The sequence below is a fragment of the Centruroides vittatus genome, unplaced genomic scaffold (assembly GCF_030686945.1).
Source record: "Centruroides vittatus isolate TY-2023 unplaced genomic scaffold, ASM3068694v2 scaffold_1015, whole genome shotgun sequence".
NCBI lineage: Eukaryota > Metazoa > Arthropoda > Arachnida > Scorpiones > Buthidae > Centruroides > Centruroides vittatus.
The window spans coordinates 778,191-803,499 of record NW_027122666.1 but is presented as its reverse complement, the minus strand read 5'-3'; the positions used below and the strand labels follow the sequence as shown (position 1 = coordinate 803,499).

The following is a 25,309-nucleotide window of genomic DNA, read 5'->3' as shown; positions in this document are numbered from 1 at the left end:
TCTTATCAAAAAATCCAGTTAATTTAATGTAAAATCTTTTCACATATTCATTATATCTTTTCACATCATCATATATCTTTATTTGGTTAGACTGAAGATTACTTCAATAGAAATACATTAGAGTTGAATAAGTATTTTTTTCTTCAAGGCTTCTAGGTTTACAGTTTTTTTTTGTGTGCTTTGTATGTAGTAAAAATTAATAATAATAATGCATGTAAAGTGCATCTAATGCAGTAAAGGGATAGAAACAGGTACCTTCTTTCCCGTGGGTTACCAGACGAGGTATTTTTTACTCTGATGTAAATCGTGTGGAGATGTATAAATAATAATAATATTAAAAAAATATTTTTATTACATTTTATTTTCATATTACTCTCCAAGATTTCACCATATAATTGCAAAAACTGAAGGAAGAAAATGAAAATATGGATGAAAAATATGGAATTATAAATTATTTTTATGTATATGATACAATTACAATTCGTCTTAAATAAATCATTAAATAACAAATTTTAGAAATACTGTTATACAATTCCACATTTATAGTTGAAGATGTAAATGTTTAAAATTCATTATAACTTTTAAAAATATTATTTAATAAAAATTATTGCTATTTAAAACCAAGATCAACAATAATTGCAATTTTTATATTTGTTACTTTTGAGAGGAAAATTTAATAAGATTTAAACATTTAAAATTAAATGTTTCAAAAATTTTAAAAAATATTTTTAAATTAAGATCATCTTATCATGTCTTGTCTAATCTATAACATTTTGAAATGAATAAACTTTTAAAAACATCAAGCCAAATTTAAATTAATTAAAATTATAATAAACTTACCTATAAAATCTATACAGAGTGTAAATAAAATTATCAATATTAGAAATTAACATTCTTATTAAAAATATTGTAAAATACAATATATATATTATTTATTTTGTTAGCATGAAAATAGATCAGCATCTATATATATATATAATATAGGAAGAAATTTAATCCTATATTTTTTTATGATTTAAATTATTAGTCATTTAGAATTTTACAATATATTTACATATGTATACATAATATTTATTTTCATCTATCAAGGAAGCAGCTTATTCCAAGTTTGTTTATTTGATTCTTTGATCGCCATACTTTAAGAGTGAAATCATCACTGGCAGTTACTAGCATTTCTGGATTCTGAGGATTAAACGCAACAGAGTTCACTATACCTAAATGTGGTAGTTTACCAATACACATTCCATAATATCGGTCCCATAAGTATGCATGTTTATCTTCGGCACCACTAAAAAAAAATAAAACAAATTAATAATAAAAAACACCATCAATGCAGTGAAAATATTCATTATTTTTGTTTATATATTATTCATGTAGACCTTGTTTATAAATGGGAATTATTATACTGACATAGTTTCAAATTAGCAAAAACAGGAAAACTACACAGGTATAATAATTCCTATTTATTAACAAAATTTACATGGATAATTTACATATAAACAAAATTTACATATAAACAAAAATTGAAATATTTAAGGACAGAGGTATGAAGAATTAAAATATTCATTAATTTACCTTGCAATGTATTGTTTGCAAACGTCCAAAAATATAAAGAAAATTTCTTCTTCAGAAGTGTATGCTCGATGTGAATGATAAGTCATTTCCTGTTCTTGAAAAGTCATTAAATCAATTACTCTTATTTCAATTTCTTGAGCAATAGGGGGTGGTTGTAATGGATCTTCAATTATATAGTTTTTTGGCCATGCTCTACTATTAACATGTAAGTATCTACAAAAATGAATCAAAACAATTATTCTTTTATAACTGACATATTTTTAAATGAAATAACATCAAGATATGGTAGTATATTAGATACTTATTTCATAAAAATATAAGCTGTAGTATATTATTTGAATTAAGTAGAACAAGAACGTCAAAAATTTATAAAATAACAATAATAAATAGTGAAAAACTATCAAAATTTCAATCTAGACCAACATATTTTTTCAGACAATTTAAAAATAAATGTCCATATGTAATGACTAGTGGTTCTCAATTTACTTTAACACACAGAACCCTGAAGTCCATAGAGACCTACTGAGGAAACTAGAGGAACAGAGGCATGCACAGATGAAAGTGGAATATTCCACTTTCCAAAGATTAACTGGGTTGTAAGTACTGTACATTGATTAATTCAGGAGTTTAATTTAGATCAATTTCTCTCTCTCTCTTTTGTTTTCTTTAGAAAATATTTCACTTAAAATAAGAATATAAAAAGCTAAATATTGAAAATCACAGAATTATCAAAGAAATTTATTCAGTAATGTAATTTAATTAAATATAAGTGTGCTTGAAAATAAATTAATATATAACATACTAGCAATGTGTGCCTGACATTGCTTGGGTTTTTGAGGGGTGAAGAGAGGATGATATAAACAATAGTCCTAGTAACTAAAATATGCATTTATTGACCAGAGTATTTATAATAATGAAACTGCAAAAACCAAAAAATTGTTCAGGCTCGCAGGACAAAGATAAAAGATCATTCTTGTCCAATGGCATAACTCTAGTGGGTCCAAATTTTGCAAAAGCATTACTGGTGCTACAACCTTTAGCTCTAAGTCTCCATGCAGATACTCACAACCTAGGTGGTGTCAGAAGGAAAACTTGGTCATTCCATGTGATTAGTCTCTCAAACAAGTGAAAACCCAGTCACAAGACTCTCACATACACAATAATAATAATAATAATAATAATAACTCTCCTGTGGTCACCACCTGGTCGTGGTGGGAGAGCCCAGTAATTTTACTGATCCATAGGGCAATGCAGGCTGGAGCACAAGCTCCTGGTAGGGACACCCATGCCAGTAAGGTCTATGGGGAGAAATGAAGCTAAGAGTGACCACACACCCACATTCTGTGGAGATATATATCATGGTAGTAACCAGATCTAAATGTGATACCGGCTCGGACGTCGCCCAGGTTAACAAGATCCGCGTTCGTGGGTTAGGCAGAGGCTCACGTTCGAAAAATAGGCCACAGTCTCCCTTGGTTACCGGTGGCGAAAGCAGCACCGGCCCAAGCATGGCTACTGCAATGCCCTCAACAGATGTGAGGAATCAACCCAGCCTTGGTGTTTCTGTGGCAATGCATCCACATACCACAAAGGCTGGAAAACCACACCAACGGATGAAATGGACAGTAGAAATGAACGAGTTTATCATCCGTAATTATTACATTATCACAAAACTCGAAACAAACACGACAGCATACAGACAACAACTACACCATAAATTCACACAACAATATCCTCACCTCACTGTCACTGAACAAAGGTTTGTTGATCAAAAAAGAACAATTATACACAACAACCTTATTCCACAAACAACACTTGAACTTATCAAACAACAGGTTGCTGATCAAATACATCAACAGACAGAAACATCTAACATTAATGAAGATCATGTAACCTGTCAGGATAATCCAGCAACAAGCATTGATAATAACACACATACAACAATTACCACTAATGATACTACAGACACTTCCTCATCCATCACTGATAACATAGACATGGATTTAGTTAATACGCTCTCACTTATATTTCAGGAAACACTCACTAAATATACAGGCACAGATCCCACACAACGACCACAAATTCCAAAAATCAACACGTCAAAGGAAGTAGGAAAAACACTAAATTACGTAAACACTCACTTACTACCACACTACATTCATTCAATTTCTACACTCGCAGACATTCATACATTAGTTTACGCTGGGGCAGTCACAGTAGTGACACACCATGGACTGAAAGTACAATCACAGACAAACACACAGAAAACAAAATTCTATCACAAGCCTGCCTGGCAGAGAAGAATAGAAATACAAATAAATGACTTTAGACAGCAATTAGGCAGGCTGACACAATACGCTAAAAGCAACATAACACCCAAATTAAGGAAACAGCTCAAAAACATTTTCAAGAAAATAAAAACACACACAAAACATGAACATCACAACACACACATTACAGAATACATTGATACACTAAAACAAAAACTTGCTGCCAAAGCACGTAGACTCAAACGATACAAAACATGTACACTACGAAAACAACAAAATAAATTATTTACAAACAATGAAAAACTCTTTTACAGACAAATTAATAACAAAGCAAACACTGATACACAGCACAGTGACACACCAACAGAAGAAGAACTCACAACATATTGGTCTTCTCTTTGGTCCAGTGCTGTCACGCACAATGCTGATGCAGGCTGGATCGAGGAGGAGAACAGAAACTTGCACAACATACCAACTATGCCCTGTGCTGAAATAAACATACATGATTTCCAATACACTGTTAACAGAGCACACAACTGGAAGACACCTGGTGTAGACAACATTCACAATTTCTGGTACAAAAAGTTTACATCACTGCACCAGGAACTAGCTAAACACCTAACACACATCATCATCAATCCACAGGACATGCCAAATTTTCTTACTCAGGGCATCACCTACATGAAACCTAAAAACAACAATACCACAGACCCCACACAATACAGACCAATTACATGTCTTCCAACACTGTACAAATTATTGACATCCTGTATCGCAAACAAAATATACAAATATATTGAAGAACACGACATTCTAACGGAACAGCAAAAAGGTTGCCGTAGAAATCACAGGGGATGCAAAGAACAGTTACTCATAGATTCAGTCATTCTACGGCAAGCACACAAACAACACAGAAACATACACATGGCATATATAGACTACAGAAAAGCATTCGACAGCATTCCACACAGTTGGCTGCTACATATTCTACACATGTACAAAATACATCCATCACTCATTGCATTCTTTCAAAACACTATGCAGCACTGGAGAACAACACTACATCTCAGGGTTAGTAACACTTCCATACAAACAAACCAAATTTTATTAGGCGAGGAATTTTTCAAGGAGATTCCTTGAGTCCTCTCTGGTTCTGCTTAGCCCTGAACCCATTATCCAACATGTTAAACAACACACAATATGGTTACAATATCAGACATGAAAAAACAACACAGTTTACACTGTCACATCTCATGTACATAGATGACATAAAACTTTATGCATCCACACAAAAACAACTTTATCAACTCCTACAAATCACACATTCATACACCAAGGACATACAAATGGAATTTGGCCTAGATAAATGCAAAACACTTCACATAGAAAAAGGAATCCTGAAGAAAGAAGATTTTGCGCTCGGAAATGGAGACGTTATTGAATCCATGGAAGAGGGCGAGTTCTACAAGTATTTAGGATTCCAACAGGCCAAACTAACAGAACATACACAAATAAAGCAAAGATTAATTAAAGAATACCAAAGTAGGTTAAATGCTATTCTCAGAACACAGTTAAATGCAAAACATACAGTCAAAGCAATAAACACATATGTCATTCCAGTACTTACATATTCTTTTGGAGTTATACATTGGACTCACACAGATCTCGAGCAACTCCAAAGGAAAACAAGAACAACACTTACTAAGCATAAACAACATCATCCTAAATCTGCCACAGAAAGATTAACCCTTCCACATAAAGATGGCGGACGTGGCCTGATTGACATAGTTAACCTTCACTACAAACAAATACAGTCACTGCGAGAGTTTTTCTACAAAAAACAAAAAACATCACAATTACATAAAGCAGTAACTCTAGCAGACTCAAATAACACACCATTAAACTTACACTCACATCATATGGACACAACGCAACATATAAAAAGCACAGACACCATTAAGCAATCGTGGGCTCGAAAGGCACTCCATGGCAGGCATCCTTATGATCTGGCCCAGGATTTTGTTGACAAAACTGCGTCAAACAGCTGGTTAGCTCGGGGATGCCTCTTTGGGGAGACGGAAGGATTCATGATCGCCATACAGGATCAGGTCATAAATACTAAAAACTACAGAAAACACATACTCAAGGATACAACACTCATAAATGACACATGCAGAAAATGTCATGTCATGCCAGAAACTATACAACACATCACTTCTGGTTGCAAGCTCTTGGCACAGACAGATTATCTACACAGACATAATCAAGTAGCAAATATAATACACCAAGAGCTTGTAAAGAAACACAAATTAGTAGACATCCACGAGCCATACTACAAATACATTCCACAGACAGTATTGGAAAACAACACGCACAAAATGTACTACGACAGAGCCATAATCACAGATAAAACAATTTACCACAACAGACCAGACATCACACTCATTGACAAACACAATAAAATCACATACATTATAGACATATCCATTCCAAACACTCACAATATACAAAACGCATATGCTGAAAAAATTAGCAAGTACACAGAACTCACCCAGGAAATAAGGCATCTGTGGAGGATGGATAGGGTGCTTATTGTACCTGTTGTTCTCTCCTCTACAGGTGTCATACCACACACACTACACAAAAGCCTGGGCACATTACAATTGAATAGAAACACATACATCACACTACAGAAGGCCACTATATTGAATACATGTCATATTGTGAGAAAATTCCTGAATACAGACACACACACTGATACACTTCTTTAATTTCTGTTTTGATTACTATGCCTTGACTTTGGTCCGGCATAGTACACAGCCACCGGTGTTAACCGAGTATCTCTCACTTAATCCAACATAATAATAGTATTTATTATTATTATTATTATTAATAGTGCATTTAGTCATATTTTCTAATATTTAATATCAGATAAAAAAATTTCAAACTAATATCTTGAAATGTATTTAGAAGAATTAGAAATAACCAATATCTCAAAATTACATGTATTTCTATGAAATAATATTGTATGTAATTTACAAGATATAAATGTAATATTTTATTGGTAAACTCAAAATATATAATATAGATATAACTTGACTTATGACCACTCAACATATGACAACACTGAAGTTATGACAACTGTCCCATAAAGTATTCGTAGTAGTCATATCAGTAAAGACAACGTACATGACTGAAACAAAAAGCCAATTTGCTGCTAGTCATACAATTGTCATATGAATGTCACTAATGATAAAAACAAAATGTATACAGTCAAACTTGTTTTTATGCGGTGGATGGAAACCACATTAAAAAAAACGCATAAAAAAAAAAAAAAAAAAAAAAAAAAAAAAAAAAAAAAAAAAATCGCACGAAACTTTATGAATGGCTGTAAAAAATAGTTTTCGCAACACAATCAAAAAAATATTTTTTTTATGCGGTCAACAGGGACCGCATAAAAAAAGTCTCACATAGAAAATAACTCAAAACCGTACAAAATAGAATTTATTGACAACAGATGTCAGCACTTGACTGCATCGTCTGATCTATCGTCTGTTTTACATATTTTTGTCCAGGTGGTGTTTTGTTGACTTAAAAAGTAAATTATTTTATTTTTTGCATATTCATGCAATAATATTACTATAATAAGTGCATTTATGCTATAATAAGTTTATTTAGCTATAATAAGTCAACGTGAGACATGACGAATTGCAAGAGACTAGTCGCCAACTATACCGCACAAATAAAAATAAAAAAAAAAAAAAAATCGCACAAAAAAACCGCACAAATTAAAAATTCGCATTAAAAAAAAATCGCACAAATAAAAAGAGCACATAAAAACAGGTTTGACTGTATTACGTTACATTTTGTTTTTATCATTGACATTCATTACTACTTATAGTCACCTTAGTAGGAGGACCAAGTGAAAAAGAATTGCAACACAATACAGGCTCAAGATTAAGTAAATAGGAAAAAGATTTGACAAGTCAGAATGACATGAGACAAGGATTTGCCACATGTAGGGTGTTTGTGAACACATGAGACAGTTGAATCTGAAGGTGTAAACCCATTTATTAAAGAGTAATCAAAGGCTTACAAAATTGTTCATTGAGGTTTTCACTACTTAAAAATTTTGTTTAAAAGTTCAGTTCTTTTAAGTTAATGACTCCTATAGTCAAAATTTGCCAAAAAATCATTACCAACATGAATCTCTTGTCATCCAACAGTCCTAGGGTGGCATTATTTAACTGAACCCTTGAGAAGGACAGATGATGAGATTCAAGTCACACCTGGTTTGCAATGAGTTTGATTGCAGAGGTAATTCCAGAAATGTTGGTGTTTGACCAGAAAGACATATACTGGATGCATAAGATGAATGTTGCTGAACATCTTCAGCAACATTCACCTTAAAAGGTTGCAGTTCAATAGGAAGGTTCCAATAGACAGATAGAGATCTTGTCTGAATGTTGCTAAGAAATACAATCACCATTATATTACTGGTGTAGAATTCAATAAATAAAAAGTAATTACCTATTTTTAAATTTTTGGAAGGTTCATTCTTCTGCATTCTTTTATAAACATTCCAAACACTTAGAAACCTGATGATGGCCATTGAAAACAGAAGAAAACGTTCGTTTTGAAGAAAATTAATTGCTGGTTATAGATAATTACTTTTTATCTGTAAGAAATTTCATTCAGAGCTGGATTTGACAAATCTGTGCAAGTAATTGTGAAGAAAGAGGGATAAAAGGAATTGATAGAAGAAACTTTTTGTGGAAAACCTTATGAAAGAAGTGATAATGAACAAGGAGCCTTGTGTCCTTGAAACATGAATTTTTATCTGTTTGGTCCCTTGATCATCCATCCTGATTGGGTCTTAGTTCCCATCTATGCTTTCTGATTGGTTTCACATCTGTTTCCAGGAGTAACTTGAAACCAACTCAGGCCATGAGAAAGATCAACGTCAGCATTTGATTTGACACCAAATTCTGATACCAATTGGAAATGGTTAATCTTAGGACTTACACTATGATTGGAACTGGAAAACAATGCAACTTTATAAAAAATTTTATATCCTGTTTTGGTCTTTTTTCTAATTCAACAATTTTTTTGGAAATAATTTTGATGAGGATTCTGATCAAGTCCGGAGTCTCACTTTAGCATAAAAACATCTCAATGTGTGCTATTTTTGTAGCTACCACATGATCTTTTTTTTTTTCATTTAGAATTGTGTTTTCATATGTGTGTATTATGTCGGACCTACAACTGGACTGTTGGAATGGACAGCCATCCTAAGACAAGGTATATCTGTATAAGATATGAAATATGGACTCCTTTATTAATCATAAGGGTTGTTTGAAAAGTTGCTGTGCTTGGTAAAACCATTGTTACCAAAAGAGAAAATTAATGGGAAATAGTGATTTAGGAAAAGGACAATCGTGACACTGAATATAATTATATTGTAAAATAAGAAATTTGATAAAATTTTGTATGCTACTACACCGGATTGAACTAAAAAACTTACTTTAAGCCTGTTACCGGTGTGCCTCACTTAAAAAACCGTTACGAACGTTTTCGAACTAATAAACGTTTTGATAAAATTAATAAAATATTTAAAATATTCAATGAAAAATTTAATTTTACCCTATAAGTACAACAGTAAAATGAAAACTAATAGAAGAATAATTCTGTAAACAATAACACACAAGACTTGAGAGTCTGGTTCTTTATTTCAATCTTAAAGTATATGCATATCAAACATGGTTTTTATTCTCACACTCTTTTTCAACTACAGCTAAAACAAAGAACAATTTTACAAATCTCTAAAAAGAAGTTTTACTTTTAAGTGATTATATACGAGGCGTGTTTTTAAAGTAAGTACCGTTTTAATATAACGCCGCTGGAGTGCTGTAGTTGGCACTTAGTGCATGCGCGCTGTGTACCTACATCTGTTGGGAAGCCACAAACGCCATTACGGAGCCAGTCAACTGTGTTTACTGTTGTTTGTGTGTTATTGAAATGCCGCCGCTCATTGAGAATCCCGCCGACTGCGAAGTGCGTGCCGTTATTCGTTTTCTCAGTGCTAAAGGTTCGAAAGCGGCTGAAATTCATCGCCAAATCAGTGAAGTTTATGGTGAAAGCGTTATGAGTGACGGAATAGTACGAAAATGGGTTAGGGCCTTTAATAATGGCCGCACAAACATTCATGATGAAGAACGAAGTGGGCGACCTTCAGTCATTATCAACGATTTGATTGAAAAAGTGGACTGTAGAGTGAAAGAGAACAGACGATTCACAATTTCATCTTTATCTAAAGAGTTTCCTGCAGTTTCAAGAAGTGAAATTTCTCTATGAAATTGTGATTGGACGATTAAATTATTGGAAGTTGTGTTCCCGTTGGGTGCCGAAAATGTTGACGGAGGAGCACAAAACCAAATGTTTGGCCAGTGCATTGACTTTTCTTGAGCGCTACAGTGACGAGGGAGATGATTTTTTTAAGCCATATTGTTACAGGCAATGAAACGTGGGTAGCCTACATTACACCAGAATCGAAGCAACAATCCACGGAATGGCGACATTCATCATCTCCAAGGAAAGTCAAGTTCAAGCAAACAATTTCTGCTCAGAAAATCATGTGCACAGTGTTTTGAGACAGATACAGAGTGCTGCTTGTTGATTTTTTGCCTCATGGTGAAACGATCAATTCAGCTGCATACTGTGAGACTTTAAAAAAACTGCACCGTGCAGTACAAAACAAAAGGCGGGGCTTACTGAGCAAGGGTGTCGTTTTGCTCCACGATAATGCTCGTCCACATACGGCAAATCAAACTCAAGACCTAATCACATCATTTGGCTGGGAACAATTAGACCACCCTCCATACAATCCCGACCTAGCGCCGAGTGACTATCATTTGTTTCTGCATTTGAAGAAGCATCTGGCAGGGCAGCGCCATAACAATCACGATGAAGTCAAAACGACCGTTCTGCAGTGGTTCTCACATCAGGCGGCAACATTCTTTGAGGATGGAATACAAAAGTTGGTCCCACGATACGATAAGTGTCTCAATATTAATGGGAATTATGTAGAAAAGTAGTGTAAAATATGTGCTTTCACATAAATAAAAATTTTGTTAAAAATGTTTGCTTGTTTTTTTTATATTTCAAATGGTACTTACTTTAAAAACACGCCTCGTAAATAAATAGCAGATAATAGTTGATAAGTTTTATTCTCAAAGTATTATATAAATTGGATTGTGTTATTGAAAAGAGAATACGCATTATGAATCACTGTGAATTATTAAGGATATATATAATGTCAGAAAAATAGAAGAGAATAATACTACTACATGTTATGCTCCAAAATGTTTATAAAATATTTTAAGGTTGTAATTTGTATTAAATTTTATAATTAAAAAATTTTTATGGCAAAAAACAAAGAATTATTATAATCACAAAGAGAGAAGGGGAAATTGTTGGAAGAACAGATGAAGACTAATATTTAACTGCAGTAAGATAAGTGACTTTATGATCACTGTACTTTTACTTGGGGATCTGCAATCTGAAACTGTCCTTTATTTTAACTATAGCTAACTGTAAATGTAGAAATGAAGAACATTTTAAATGCATTTTTAAAATGAAAAAATCAGACCAATTCATGTAAGACAAATGAAAAAAGTCTGGTTTGTGAAACAATTACCCTTTTATTACTTACTAAAGCTAACCAACTAATGCTGATTATCATCAGGCTAGAAACAGCTATAATATTAATAATTTATAAGACAGTTTGGCACTAGAGTTAGGTGTTAGGCACCATCTCTTGATAAATTTAATAATTTAAATAATTTAGAACTACCAGAAGAAAAGAATCTGGCCTGAAGCATGACTCGAACCCTCAAATCCTGCACAGACTGGGAGAGTAATCACATCCTCAAGACCGGTAAGTATAATCAATTCGTCGATTGGAGGTTTGTGCACTGAGCACGACTCAGCGTCATCCCTCTGCATGGTCACAGATGATTTGGTAACTTGGAAAAGAAGTGTCGCCCAGTAAGCAGAAGTTGCAGGTTCGAGTCTTGCTCCAGGCCGATTCTTTTTTTCCAGTAGTTCTAAATTATTTAAATTATAATTATTAAATTTATCAAGAGATGGTGCCTAACACCTAACTCTAGTGCCAAATTGTATTATAAATTATTAATATTATAGCTGTTTCTAGCTGGATAATATTCAACCTTAGTTGGTGGATAGCTTTAAGTATATCGGATTTGATGATGATGATTGTTTAATTACTTACTAAATTCACTAACTCCCTTTTTTAATTAAAATATAATGAAATATTTTGTAAACCATAAGAATTGGTTGAGAAACATCACAAACTTAAAAAAGCTAAGAATTTAAGATCAATTTGCTTGTTAATTTTTTTTTTTTTTTAATGGTGTCAACAATGCTTTCAATAATTCATTTAAAATCCAAATTATGTTCAGTGACTGGATCAACATTTATATAATGATCAATAAGGTCAATATACAATCTGCTTTCTCTAATTTTATGGCAATGACTATTAGTATTGGCTTTTAAATTTTAGCTCCTTCATCTGCATAGTTGTTATCTTCATTTCAAACATATTCCTTAAGACCATGCAGTTTGTCATTTTGTTGAAACAGTTCTTTGATTTTCTTGAGTTGCACTTTGGATACTTCTCACCTTCAAAATACCTAACAACCATCAGCTGAAGGAATTTTATTTTTGTCTTTCATGACATTTTATATAATTTTTAAAAATTATTTGTAATTAAGAGAGCATTATTTTTTGTTTTTTAAAATACAATATGCATGATCAGTAATCAAAATACAGTATTAAATAATATAAAATATTTTTACTAAGCTAAATGGTTGCTGTAATTAATCAGGCTATTAATATGCTATAATTAATAATTAGAAACTAAGTAATTTGGTACTAGAGGTTAATTACAATTATGGTAATCACTTGGCTTAGTATCTATACATCAAGTTTTGGGAAGTTGATATTTAAAACTTTTTCTACACAATTTTTATTAAATTCAATTATTTTCAGATGATGTATTATTTTAAAATTATGGTTGAGAAAATTGCAGTTAACAAGGGATACCTGTATTTCTAATTTTATATTTATAAATATATATATATTTTTAATTATTATTAAATTTAAAAATTTTTTAAGATTACCTGTGATCAGGTGATAGCCCCATGCCAATTATATGACCGTGAATTTCTATCACAACATCTACTTGATCAAATAAATGATTAACACTTTTTTCGTCATTCCAATCAGGAGAAGGCTCTGGGAACTGAAGTCTTTCTTGATGTTCTGCTAAACGTTGTGATAACGATGGTGTTGTTGCTATTCTCTCAACAAATCTTAAAAAATATAATCAAGTTTCAACATTTATCACATGAAAAATTACTTGACAAATGTAAATTACTTACGTAAAAGGTTTTATTTTTTTAATACCGATTTGATGTGGTATGTAGGTAAGTGATCCCATGGTAAAAATCAATAATTTCTCTCTATCATCTAAAATAGTTTCAATGCATGTATTATTGCAATTATCTTCCATATCATTATCACTTTCATGACTATCTTCCAAACTGCAATTACATGTTACAGAGTCAATCCTCTCGCTTTTATCATTTGTTTCGAAGCAAGTGTGACTACAATTATCTTCCATTTCATTACCACTATCAGAATTATCTTCCAAACTACAATGACGTACTGAAATTCAGAACACATTATCCAAATTTATTATTTTAACATTTGTTTAAAATCATAAATTTACAAAACATTTTTTTGAAGTTAAATTATACTATAAATCAAAATAAATTTACTATATATAAAACAATACAAATTAATTTTATACAGGGTCTTCCAAAAAAATGCTATAACTTTAAATTACTATAATTATATTAATTATTATCTGAGAATATCGTAATGTACCGGTACATTAAAAGATTGGAAAACTGTCCAAGTTTCACATTTGCTAATTAGAATTTTCCAATGTGTGCACTTTGTGTTGCTCAGCACATATCCAACTGATACTCAAATTCTTCCTCTGCTTGCTACGGAATATCCATCGTCACTCCTTCCAGAGCACTCACAATTCTATAGCTCCTGCAGAATACTCATGTTACACAATGATGAGTGATTCCAACTTTGTAAATTGCAGAGCACAAAACACCTTCTCTATTTGGCATTGCCATTTTCATTTACAGAGCTTCCCAGAGACAATAGAGGACAAGACATTTGAATGCAGATGAGATATGAAACTCAGATATTGATTAGTGTGTATTGCATACTTCTCAGATAATAATTAAAATAATTATGATAATTTAAAATGGTAGAATTCTTTTTGAAAGACCCTGTATTATAATTCATATTTTAATTGGAACTTACTTTCATCATCATTACAATCTCTTGTATGATTTGATGTAATAGCATTAGATGAGGTAGATAATGGTATTTCAAATGAACTGTTACGTTTTTCATTATCTGTATCATCTTGTACATTAGAATTTCCTTCTTCTGAAGGTAGAAGACTATTTGCAACCATAATAGAATGAAGAGAACTTGCATTTTTATTATAAAACTTAAATAACTGTTTAACAACTGGCTTCTTTTCTGATTCTGTTTCTTGGGATGCTTTATTTAGCCACAATACTGAACAAGAAACTGAAGAACCCAGAAAATGTAAATGGCCTGACAACAGATAAGTTTCAGTATACCATGTACCAAACACATCATATGGTTTATTAAGAACTCTGCACTGAAGACTAAAATCCTCTAGAAAAAAAATAAAATATTTTGTAAATTTTGATATTATTTATTTAGTATTTGTTAAACAAAACAGTAGGAAATTATAATATATAAGATAATTTTAAAATTTATTGTAGACATAATGGTTCATTTCATTACATAAATTGAATACTAAAAAAATATCAGTATGTAATTTGATTATAAATTGTATGTTCATGAAGAAATAGAAATTAAAATTATAGAAAAATATATTTGGTCTGAAATTATATTCTTAAACTCATTTATTCAGTGTTTATTAGAGAATTTTACATAAATACAAAAACATCAGTCTGCTTGGATAAAATGTACAGGCTATCCCCAAAAGGTAGTTTACAACTTCAAATTTTATATTATACTCCCAGACTTGGAATACCGATTAGATGTTGTACGTGCAATCAGAGGTGCACATATTGAAGTGAACTGATCGCAAAAGCTTTGAGTTGGTGTATCACCTAAACTATAGTTTGTATGTCAATTCAAAGCCATAATATAAAAGTTTGGAGTTGTAAACTACCTTTGGGGCATGCTGTATATTGTAACAGCTTAAGACAAAAGACATTTATTTTGACAAAGACACATGTCAATCAACAAAAAACCTGAAATTAATACAAACATTAATTAAAATAACAAAAAGAATAACTCTTAATAATAACAAATTAACAAAAATAGTTTTAAATTGTACATTTTTATGATGGAGCAATTGAAAAATCAGTCCTTTCTAGAAGTGATATGAATCTTGAATACTCCAAATATTCTGAAAGTTCCTAGTTACCCATTTTTTAAAAAAAATAAATGTCTAAATGTCAGCTTGTTCAGAAAGTTAGAAATTCAAAAAGTATTCAATCAGATGGAAAAAATTCCATTTCAATTTAATTTTTTCTGTTCAGGTTTTTACATAAATTATATAGCCTAAATGTTTTTTTTTGTTGATTCATATATTAAAATTATTTTGAGTAAATTTGTTTTTATAGAGAAGCACATAAACTATAATTTTTTGTGGATAGCCTATGGGTGTTTAAAAGGCAATTAAGAAACTCAGTACAGATTACATGCTGCTTTTAAATTGCAGCTATGAACTTATTAAACAGCTATTTCATTGTCTAAAGAAGTGTTTCTTAACCTGGGTTGCAAGTGTTAACAATAGATTTTTAACACTTAGATATGTAATATAAAATTTAAAGCATCTTGTAATTTGATTCGACTGTGTACTGTGTACTCTGAGAGACCACAATAAACTGGAAGCACTATGATGATGTCTGGCCCTTTCTATCTTAAACACAATTTTCAAGGTGTGCGAGACCGTATTTTGAGATTCAAGATGATGTCAATCCCAAAAAAAGTTAAGAAACATTGGTCTAAAGTCTCTAACAGCATCTATAGAAATAATCATCTGTATTTAGAACCTGACCCATTTGGGGTCTTAGAGCACAAATTCCTCTAAAACCCAGAATGCTAATATTTGACAAATTCCAAGTTATAAAGTATTAATATGCTGGATTATTATTCAACAATTCTGAACTATTGGCTTACTTTGGAGAAGGTACTGGATTATAAGCACTGAATTAACAAATTTCCACTGTATTTAGAACCTGATGCTTGATTTTATCATATGTTAACTCATGTTATTTTGCATGCCATAAAGTGAATTTGTATAATTAAAATAATTATACAGGGTGCATAGGAAAGTCCCTTTAACCAGAAAATTCTTGAGAATGGAGAGAGCTACAGCTATGCAAGTGAGGTAATGGTATAGTAAAGCAACTATGCCCGACCTAATGCAAATGACAGCAACACCCCTAGTGGCAAAATTTGGCAAATAGGAAGTGCAAATTGAAAACAAAAACAGATAGAGCAAACTTTCCAATTAGAAAGTTTTAGAGCATCAATTAATTAGCACGAAATGACATATGGTTCACACAGATAACATAAATTGTCGCCTTTATACCCAAAAATGTCCGAAAGTGATGCATGCCATTTTGTGTAAACATTTGAAAGGAATAGCCGTAGGTATGAAGAAATACGCACAATTTATTGCATAAAATATGTACTTACATCAATACAGTTTGATAACATCACACAAAAAACAACAAAAAGGCAAACTGTCACACAGTGATAACAAGTTATTGTCATGTTCGAAAAGTTCGCCATTGCTCACGATACACGCATGTATTTGTGAGAGTAATTCTGCATGCACATTTCTCAGCATGGAAGGTGTCACACTATTGCAAGCATCTGTAATATGATGACGTAGATCCAGCAGACTTGTATGTGGAGTTGCATAAACCTGATCTTTTATGTAAGGTGATCGTGGAGGCCATTCAACACTACCACCATACCCGATAATTTGTTGTCCAAAAGCTTTGCACTCCAGCTGTCTGGTGTGCAGAGGCACCATCATGTTGGAACCACAAGGACCGTAATGCAGACAGGGGAATATCATCTACAAAGTCAGGTATGATATTCCTGTAATAATTGGAGGTACCTCTCATAGAACATAGCTCCCAATAAGCAATCCTTCCAGACACTGCAGACATTAATGGACCAGCACACTTGGTGTCTGGTGGATAGTCCCCACGAGGGATTTTCCATTGCCCAGTAGTGGGCATTGTGTCAGTTTAGTAATCTGGTACGTTGAAACAGTGCCTCATCCAACCAAAGAATGTTGGACAAAAAATCTGAGTTACCTTCAACATTAATCAATGCCCAGTTGCACCAGTCAAATCGATGCTCCTTATCCTGTGGCAACAGTGCTTGCTGCAGAGTAACACAATAGGCATGTGCATATTGACCATGCAATATTTGCCATACTCGAGCCTGTGTTAAGCCACAAGCCATGCTGATATCTCTTGTACTGCTGTGTGGATGGGCTAGTGCATATGCCAAAATACTCTCTGGCATTACACGCATACCTGTCCTCACTGGTCTTCCAGAACACGAACGACTTCTAGTGCATCCTGTCTCCCTGAGCCATCGCACTACATTTGCAATGATAATCGCACTTGGATGTGGCTCAGCTGGAAAACAAATGGCATACTCCCATGCAGCATGCATTGTGTTCATTGGCATTCACCATAAATAAGCACCATCTTGCAATATTGGAAGTCAGTGAAGCTCTCCATTCTCATACAGCTCCAAAATTCTAACTCCAAACTCCAAGAAAAGATTATTTTTAATACAATACTTTCAGATTAATTGATGCTCTAAAACTTTCTAATTGGAAAGTTTGCTCTATTTTCATTTTGCACTGCCTATCTTCCAAATTTCGCCACTAGGGGCTCTGCTGTCGTTTGCATTTGGTCGGACGTAGTCGCTTTACTACACCATTAGCTCACTTGCATAGCTGTAGCTCTCTTCGTTCACAAGAATTTTCTAGTTAAAGGCACCCTGTATATGCTTAAAACAATAACCTTTGCTTGAGTGGTCAATGCATATCCCTTGTTTATGCATAACAGCATTACTTTCTGCATTATTGTTAATGAAATAGGAATTAAATATGAAGTCATTACTGATTTTTTACTTCTTTATTTTTAAATTCTAGTAAATCTGTTTTATATTAATTAAATAAATGAATATTCACTTACATTGAAATTATTATTAATTAACTTTCAAGTAAGAAAATGATAGTAAAACAAGCATTTATTGTAATATCATCATGCTAGGCTGCAATTTTTTATCATATTTTTAATAATTTTTTAATTTAAATATATGCTCTCCACCTCAAATTAGTAGTGTCTTGCCCTTGTACATCACATTTTTCCTGTTAGCAACAGAGTCCTGCCAGTCATTATCTAACTCCTTTAAGAGAGAAATTTTTGAATTGAAATAACATGACTTCTGATTTGCATCAGAAGTTCATATATAGTTAATTGGGGCCACCTGACCCTAAGCTTTCTATAACTAGTCTTGACTTTAATGTATCTAACTCTGAGATTAAAGAAGGATGGACAAACAACAGTGGGAATTTATAGGTCTACAATTTTTTCAAATTGCAGCCCAATAAATTTAAAGAGCTGAATGATTGACTCTCCAACTCATAATGATTATTATTGATATTAAAATTATTTCTATTTAATTTTTTCTGAGTTTATTTTAACATATTATTATTATTATATTGGTAAATTGTATCCAATTTAGCTTATACTGATGCTAGTGCTATGCAAGACAAAAGTCAAGGCATAGCTATAGGAAAAATTTTTGTTTTCTTTAAGTGCTGTTCATGTATGTATCTGTTTAAAAATTTTCAAATTATATGACATGTATTTAGTAAGGCAAATTTCTGTAATGTGATGTATGTTTTGCTTTGAAGCCCTAATATTCTAGACTTTGTATACTGCATATGGTATAGCATCTGTGCAAAAAATGATAAGCATGGTAACTACCCTATTCATTCTCCATAGACGTTTTATTTTGTGGGCAGGTTCAGAGTATTTACTAATTTTTCAGTGTATATATTTTCTATGTTGTGGGTGTTTGGAAGAGCTGCATCTATAATGTACAGTGAAACCTCCATTAATGGACACTCCCAAATAGTAGACACATCTGCTTAACATACATTTTTACAATCCCCAGACCCTTAAAATAGGATATCTATAATATGTACCTCTAAATAACGAACACTCTAAATAACAGACAGTATTGACCATAACCTATCTTACAAAAATGCAAAGTCCCACCTTCAATATTCTGGAAGAATTAGTTATGTACAAAATATTTTAAAACTAAAACAAAGAATTGATTCAAATACTCTTTAGAAGGACAGATTTTGACCATAGGCATTGAATAAATAAAGATTGGCTTAAAATAGGAATAGGGGAGGAAGGCAGGTTGTAAAAACCAAACAATAATCATTATCTGTTAGAGAAGACTAATCTGGTTAAGTTGTCAATTACCATTTACTGTCAATGTTATTAAACTTCTGTCTTATTGTTGAAATTAAGCTTATGGTATCAAGAAACCATAAATTTCACTGAAATTATTCATTTATTTGACAAGAACCATAGCACAGTAGTAATGAAAAAAAAACAGTTTTAGGATTAAGACATTTATTTCATGAAAGTTTAAAGATCATGTTACAAAGACAATTTGCCGACCACTTAGTGTAGGAAGATATTTGATTTTCTTGCATTTATGATCTTAATAGCTTTGTGGTGGCTAAAATAATTTTTTATAAATCATTTATTGAAAAAAAGAAAAATATTTGAAAAATTACACCTACGTGATAACTACAAAGTAGACAAATCACTATATCGATTTTTATTAGTAGCTTAGATCATAAATGTTATGAATGTAAGAATACCAAATACATTTCTTACCCCTTGAAGTGGCTAGCAAATAGCCTTTGTAACTGGACATTCAAACTCTCGTCACCTAAACAGACCTTTGTCCACCCTTCTGTTTGTAATAACAGTTTCATTTTTCTTTTTTTGTTACATCTGCTCAGGTCATTTTTGATGAATTAATAATTAATCAACATTTACATTTTGTCATAATTTTTATGTTCCATTTAATTAATGTATCTTATACAATCTGTTTGCTATTTAGACTTCAATTAAAATGTGATTTTTACAGCTGAAAAAATAATATATATATTGGGTTGTTCGGAAAGTTCGTAGCAATTTTTAAGAGAGATAAAAGAAATTGTTTTAAAACTAAAAATATACTTTTATTCCATTATGTTTGCGCCATTGTTTTTAATGACGTGTTGCCATCTATGGGGCAGCTTCATGATACCCTCTTCGTAGAACTTTCCAGTTTTTTCCGCGAAAAACTGATCCATGTGGTTTTTGCAAGCTTCCAAAGTATGAAAGTTTTTATCATGAAGGGAATTTTGTAGAGAATGGAACAAATGGTAGTCCGACGGGGCAAGGTTGGGTAAGTAAGGGGGGTGGGGTAAAACATCCCAGCCTGGTTCCAATAATTTTTGCTGTGTTCGTAAAGACGTGTGAGGTCTGGCATTATCTTGGTGAAACACAATGCCCTTTTTTTTCTATTGGCCAGTACCGGACGTTTTTCTTTAATTGCCATGTTCAGCTTATCCAATTGGGAACAATACTTATCAGAATCAATTGTTTGATTCTGTGGAAGCAGCTCGTAGTACAGGATTCGTTTTCAATCCTACCAGACAGTGAGCATGACCTTCTTTAGATGAAGACCGGCCTTTTTTATTAACGGTGATTCATTTTTCTTACCCCATGATCGTTTTTGGCTGATGTTATAAATGATCCACTTTTCATCAACTGTCACTAAACGCTTCAGAAAAGGGTCATTTTCATTTCGTCTTTCAAGAGAATCACAAATGGAGATGCGATCCAATAAGTTTTTTTCCGTTAAGTCGTGAGGTATCCAAATGTCGTAACGATTCACATATCCGAGCTTCTTTAGATGTTGAAATACAGTACTGTTTGATGACTTCACTATGTCTGCAATCTCTCGAGTTGTGTAATGAGGGTTTTCAGCCAATAATGCTTTGATCGGGTCTCTTCAATAACAGGAGGTCTTCCTGAGCAAGGAGCATCTTTAAGGCTGAAATTGCCCATTTTAAATTTTGCAAACCACTTTTGAACAGTTGATTCTGATACAGCACTCTTACCATAAACATCACATATTTTTTTTGCTGTTTGTACAGCATTTTCGCCTTTATGAAAAAAGAAAAGAAACAAGTGTCGATAATGCACGTTGTTCGCATCCATTTTTGCAATGAGCCAAATTAAACGCTATTTGAATAATCTTAACGGTTTTTTTGTAACGGACGCGTCTCAAGGGTAATTTATCGTAATATTCATTGATTTGTACAATTCTAATAATTTTTGCGTCAATCGGTGTCTCAACTGTCGGCTATCAAAAATCGCTACGAACTTTCCGAACAACCCAATATATATATTAATTATATACGCTACATATACTTTTTGGTATTTTCACACTCCTAATGAAAATTTGATGTTTTTGTGAGAGTTCGAATCGATCGACAAAACAAAAATTTTAAAATTTTATTATTTCCTATTATTATATTATTTTTCTTTGTTCTCTATACAAATTTCAACATCGGAAACAAAAAGCCGAAAATTTTCCACCGGAGAATGACTGTATTTCCTTTCCCAAAGTTTGTTTCCTCTCCCCGTGGAACTCAAATCTGTCAGAGGGGAACTAAGGACAAAATTCGCTAATTGGTGAGAAATGTAAAGTGACAAGATGAAATAAAAAAAGGGAGCACGAGAACAGAGGGGTCATTCGTTGTTCCAGCCTTACGCTGAACCCAAAATCCTCCATATCCTAAAGATGTCCCATATCCGCCGACAAGCCTGTCCTCGACGCTGTCAGCCACCCACTCCAGGGACCCACTGACGATCACTTCAAAGAGGTATGACGACCAAATTTATGTAAAGTCGTGAGGTATCCAAGGTCCACCACTCTTGGGTTAGTAAACCCCATATTGGTATGTATTAGTACGTAGGGCCAATAAAACCAATAACCAATTATTCTTAGCAATGTTAGCATTTGTAACCATTCTCTTTTGTTTATTAATAAATTCTGTTTGTTGTTTAACTGGTGTCATTTATTCGAATATCGCCTCTGTCTTATCGATGAGCCCATTCTCCTCCGCCACTCGACCCAACAAACAATTAAGCCTGACATCTCGGGACAATTAAATTCCAGACCGGAAATCACCATCCTTGACGGGGAGGCAGATCTCACCGACCTGTTAGCCGAGAAAAAACAGGTACAACTCCATTGACCTCCCGGTACCCACATTTTCATAATCCATCATAACCTTCACTTTATAATGACCAGGTTGAAATACAATATGGCCACCGGTATGTACTGTACCTCTGAATAGCAGATATCTCTAAATAGCAGACAAACTTCTCAGTTTCAAGGGTGTCTGCTATTCAAAGATTATACTGTATAAGATTTGTTTGTCAAATAAATATGAATGTCTGGTTTGTTCTGATCAATTGATTTGACTGAAATTATAACTTGGTCATAATATTTTGTATATGTTGTTTTCTATGACTAAATGAAAGTGAAATAAAAAAACATTTTGGTGTTTTAAATGGTACTTTCTAAACTTCATACCAATAAGTCATGCTTTCAATGGCAATTCTGGTGGCAAAAAATATACGGTAGTGCAGATTATTTGCTGCTGCAGCTTCTCCGTACAAAATTATGATAATTTAATATATATAAATTTGAATAATGAATAAATTTTTCAAAAATAAAAATATCAATATTACCTTGTATATTAAAAACAGCAATTTCTCCTGAAGCAGTATGCATTCCAAAATGAACACCAGAGACTAGTAATAGTGTATCTGATTCATTGAATTGAGAAAACTGTGTATAATCCCAACTGTAAACTCTCATATCAAAGCTATAACGAACTGTACATGGATACGAAGAATTCCAAACCTAAAAAAAAAAAATAATCTAAGCATTCTATAAGTTTATATATATCTTTATAATTTATATAATAGTTATTTATAAAATAAATGTGAAGTTTCTAAGAAGCATTTTTCATTTCAGAATTAAATATTTTTTGGAGTATTGTATTAACATCACCACAAAGAAAAATTTTTATTAAAGAACAGTTCTCATAGATTTTATAAATGATATTAATTATTGATAATGCTACTTTAGTTTTATTTAGATACCACAATAAAAATGACCATATTTTTTATTTCTTGTGAGGTCTTGGAGATGGTCCAAACCCTCACCAAAAACCTATCCCAAAAACAGCCTGAAAAAAAAAATATCCTTTTAATAAATTGTCATTGTGATTTTGAATAACTGGCACCTTGGAATAATAATTGTCAAAGATAAGTACACAACTCTTGATTTAAACAATGTAAGGCTAAAGATCAGTAAATATCTCCAGTTGGAAACTGGAATCAATCTTTCCTGCAGCCCATGTCAGTCTCAAATTACTCCTGGAAACAGGTAAGAGACCAATTAGGAAATGAGGACAAGAGACTGAGACTAATTGAGATGTATGATTATGGGACAAATCCTATAAAAACCTGTCCCTCAATGAAAGTCTTTTGATTCATTTCTATCCAACTTGCCCTGTGTCTTGGATTAATCCCATGCTGCCACTGCTGCAATACTCTTTGCTGCCCCATCACGAGCCCAAAAAAAGTCCTCTTAGTGCCTACAGGGCAAATAGAATAAAAGAAAATGTAATTGATAACAGTTTTGAATATTTTTGTTAGAACAACCAATGTCATAATGTAAAAATAAGTTTTAAATTTTTAATTAAAATTTTTGCATAATAACTAAAAAGATTCAATTTAATCTTGCCGGAGATAACAGTTCTTTAACCCCTCTACCCCTAAGGTATGTCAACCAGATGCCAGCTGACTCATGCTATACCTCATCTATGCAAGTCCAATGCCTTTCTGGGTTGATCAGATTGTATTTACTTTGTGGCTGAATATACCCAAATATCAAATAATGTCACATTTTTGTCCACCACTGTTTAATACAATGTATTTTTGTATCACTCACACTAAAGGCATCATCGGTCATTTTAAAATGATTAAGAATGGAATAAACTGCATATTATTTGAAGATACTTGAATTAAAAACCTTTTATAAAACTACAGTAGAGCATCGATTATCCGACTTAATTGGGGACTGGGGTTGGTCGGATAACCGAAAAGTATGAAAAAATACATTACTAGTATAGTGTATTAGGCCTGGTTTAAATACTAGCCTCCGTCTCATGGTCGAGCCAGTGCTGCCAGCTAAAAGATGCAAAAATTTAACAAAAATAATATTAAAGTAGCCAAGACACAACCAAATATTGTAGCGCCACATCACTAGCGGACATTTGAATTTGCCGACTAGAACGCGGTCGGTTAACTGACAAGTCGGTTAATCGGGGGTCGGATAATCGATGCTCTACTGTATTTAATAAATATACATAAACAAATTGGACTTAAATTAATTTAAAACAAATAATTTTTAAAATTTGCCACAATTTACTCGATCCTCCAGGTAATTATAATTTAAATGTATAGTGCAATTTATATGCATGTAACACATCAAATGGTTATAATCTTAAAATAAGATTATGCTATGAAACTATACTTATCAGATCTGTGAAGAAAGAGACCAATGAGGGGCAAAAAAGCCCAAAATTCATTTCCATTCCTTTAATAAAATTTATTTTAATCAATTACCTGGAAGTTCCTGCATGATAAGTTCTCTAGAGTAATTCTGTGTTAATTTCAACAATTTCAAATAGAACAAGAAGCAACAAAAGTACCAATAATTTAATCATTTATTATGCATTTACTGACTCTTAGTGCTTCTTCTATACAATTCATATTCCATGAATATCATTAAAAACTGAAAAAAAGGAAACCAAGTTTTCGGTTTTGGTGATACTCATAGATTATAGAAAATAGAAATTGTTCCATTACATTTGAATTAAAGTTTTTCCTACCAAAAAAATTTCTCCATTTAGACAATAGTCATTTAAAAAAAAAGACAATCACTTAAACATAAAAATCACATTAAACATCTTGTAATTACCAAAACTAACATTAAACACACACTAGAAAAACACTAAGGTAGCCTTAATCTTTCTTAATGTCCCTGTAAGATCAAGGTGACTTTCATGTTGTTTTTTTTTTTTTTTT

At 32.5% G+C, this 25,309-nt stretch overlaps 1 protein-coding gene across 1 annotated transcript in view; it reads right to left on the bottom strand.

The window, feature by feature from the left end:
• Positions 1 to 733: 733 nt before the first annotated feature.
• The window catches only part of Fbw5 (F-box and WD repeat domain containing 5), a 29,207-nt gene continuing 4,631 nt past the window's right edge, over positions 734 to 25,309 (bottom strand). The window contains exons 2-7 of the mRNA XM_067283823.1: positions 22,901 to 23,075; positions 14,271 to 14,657; positions 13,307 to 13,592; positions 13,046 to 13,237; positions 1,576 to 1,788; positions 734 to 1,288 (exon numbers count right to left, since the gene is read on the bottom strand). Coding sequence (XP_067139924.1) covers positions 1,078 to 1,288; positions 1,576 to 1,788; positions 13,046 to 13,237; positions 13,307 to 13,592; positions 14,271 to 14,657; positions 22,901 to 23,075 — 1,464 coding nt within the window. The 3' untranslated portion in view covers positions 734 to 1,077. The remainder of the gene's footprint in view (positions 1,289 to 1,575; positions 1,789 to 13,045; positions 13,238 to 13,306; positions 13,593 to 14,270; positions 14,658 to 22,900; positions 23,076 to 25,309) is intronic.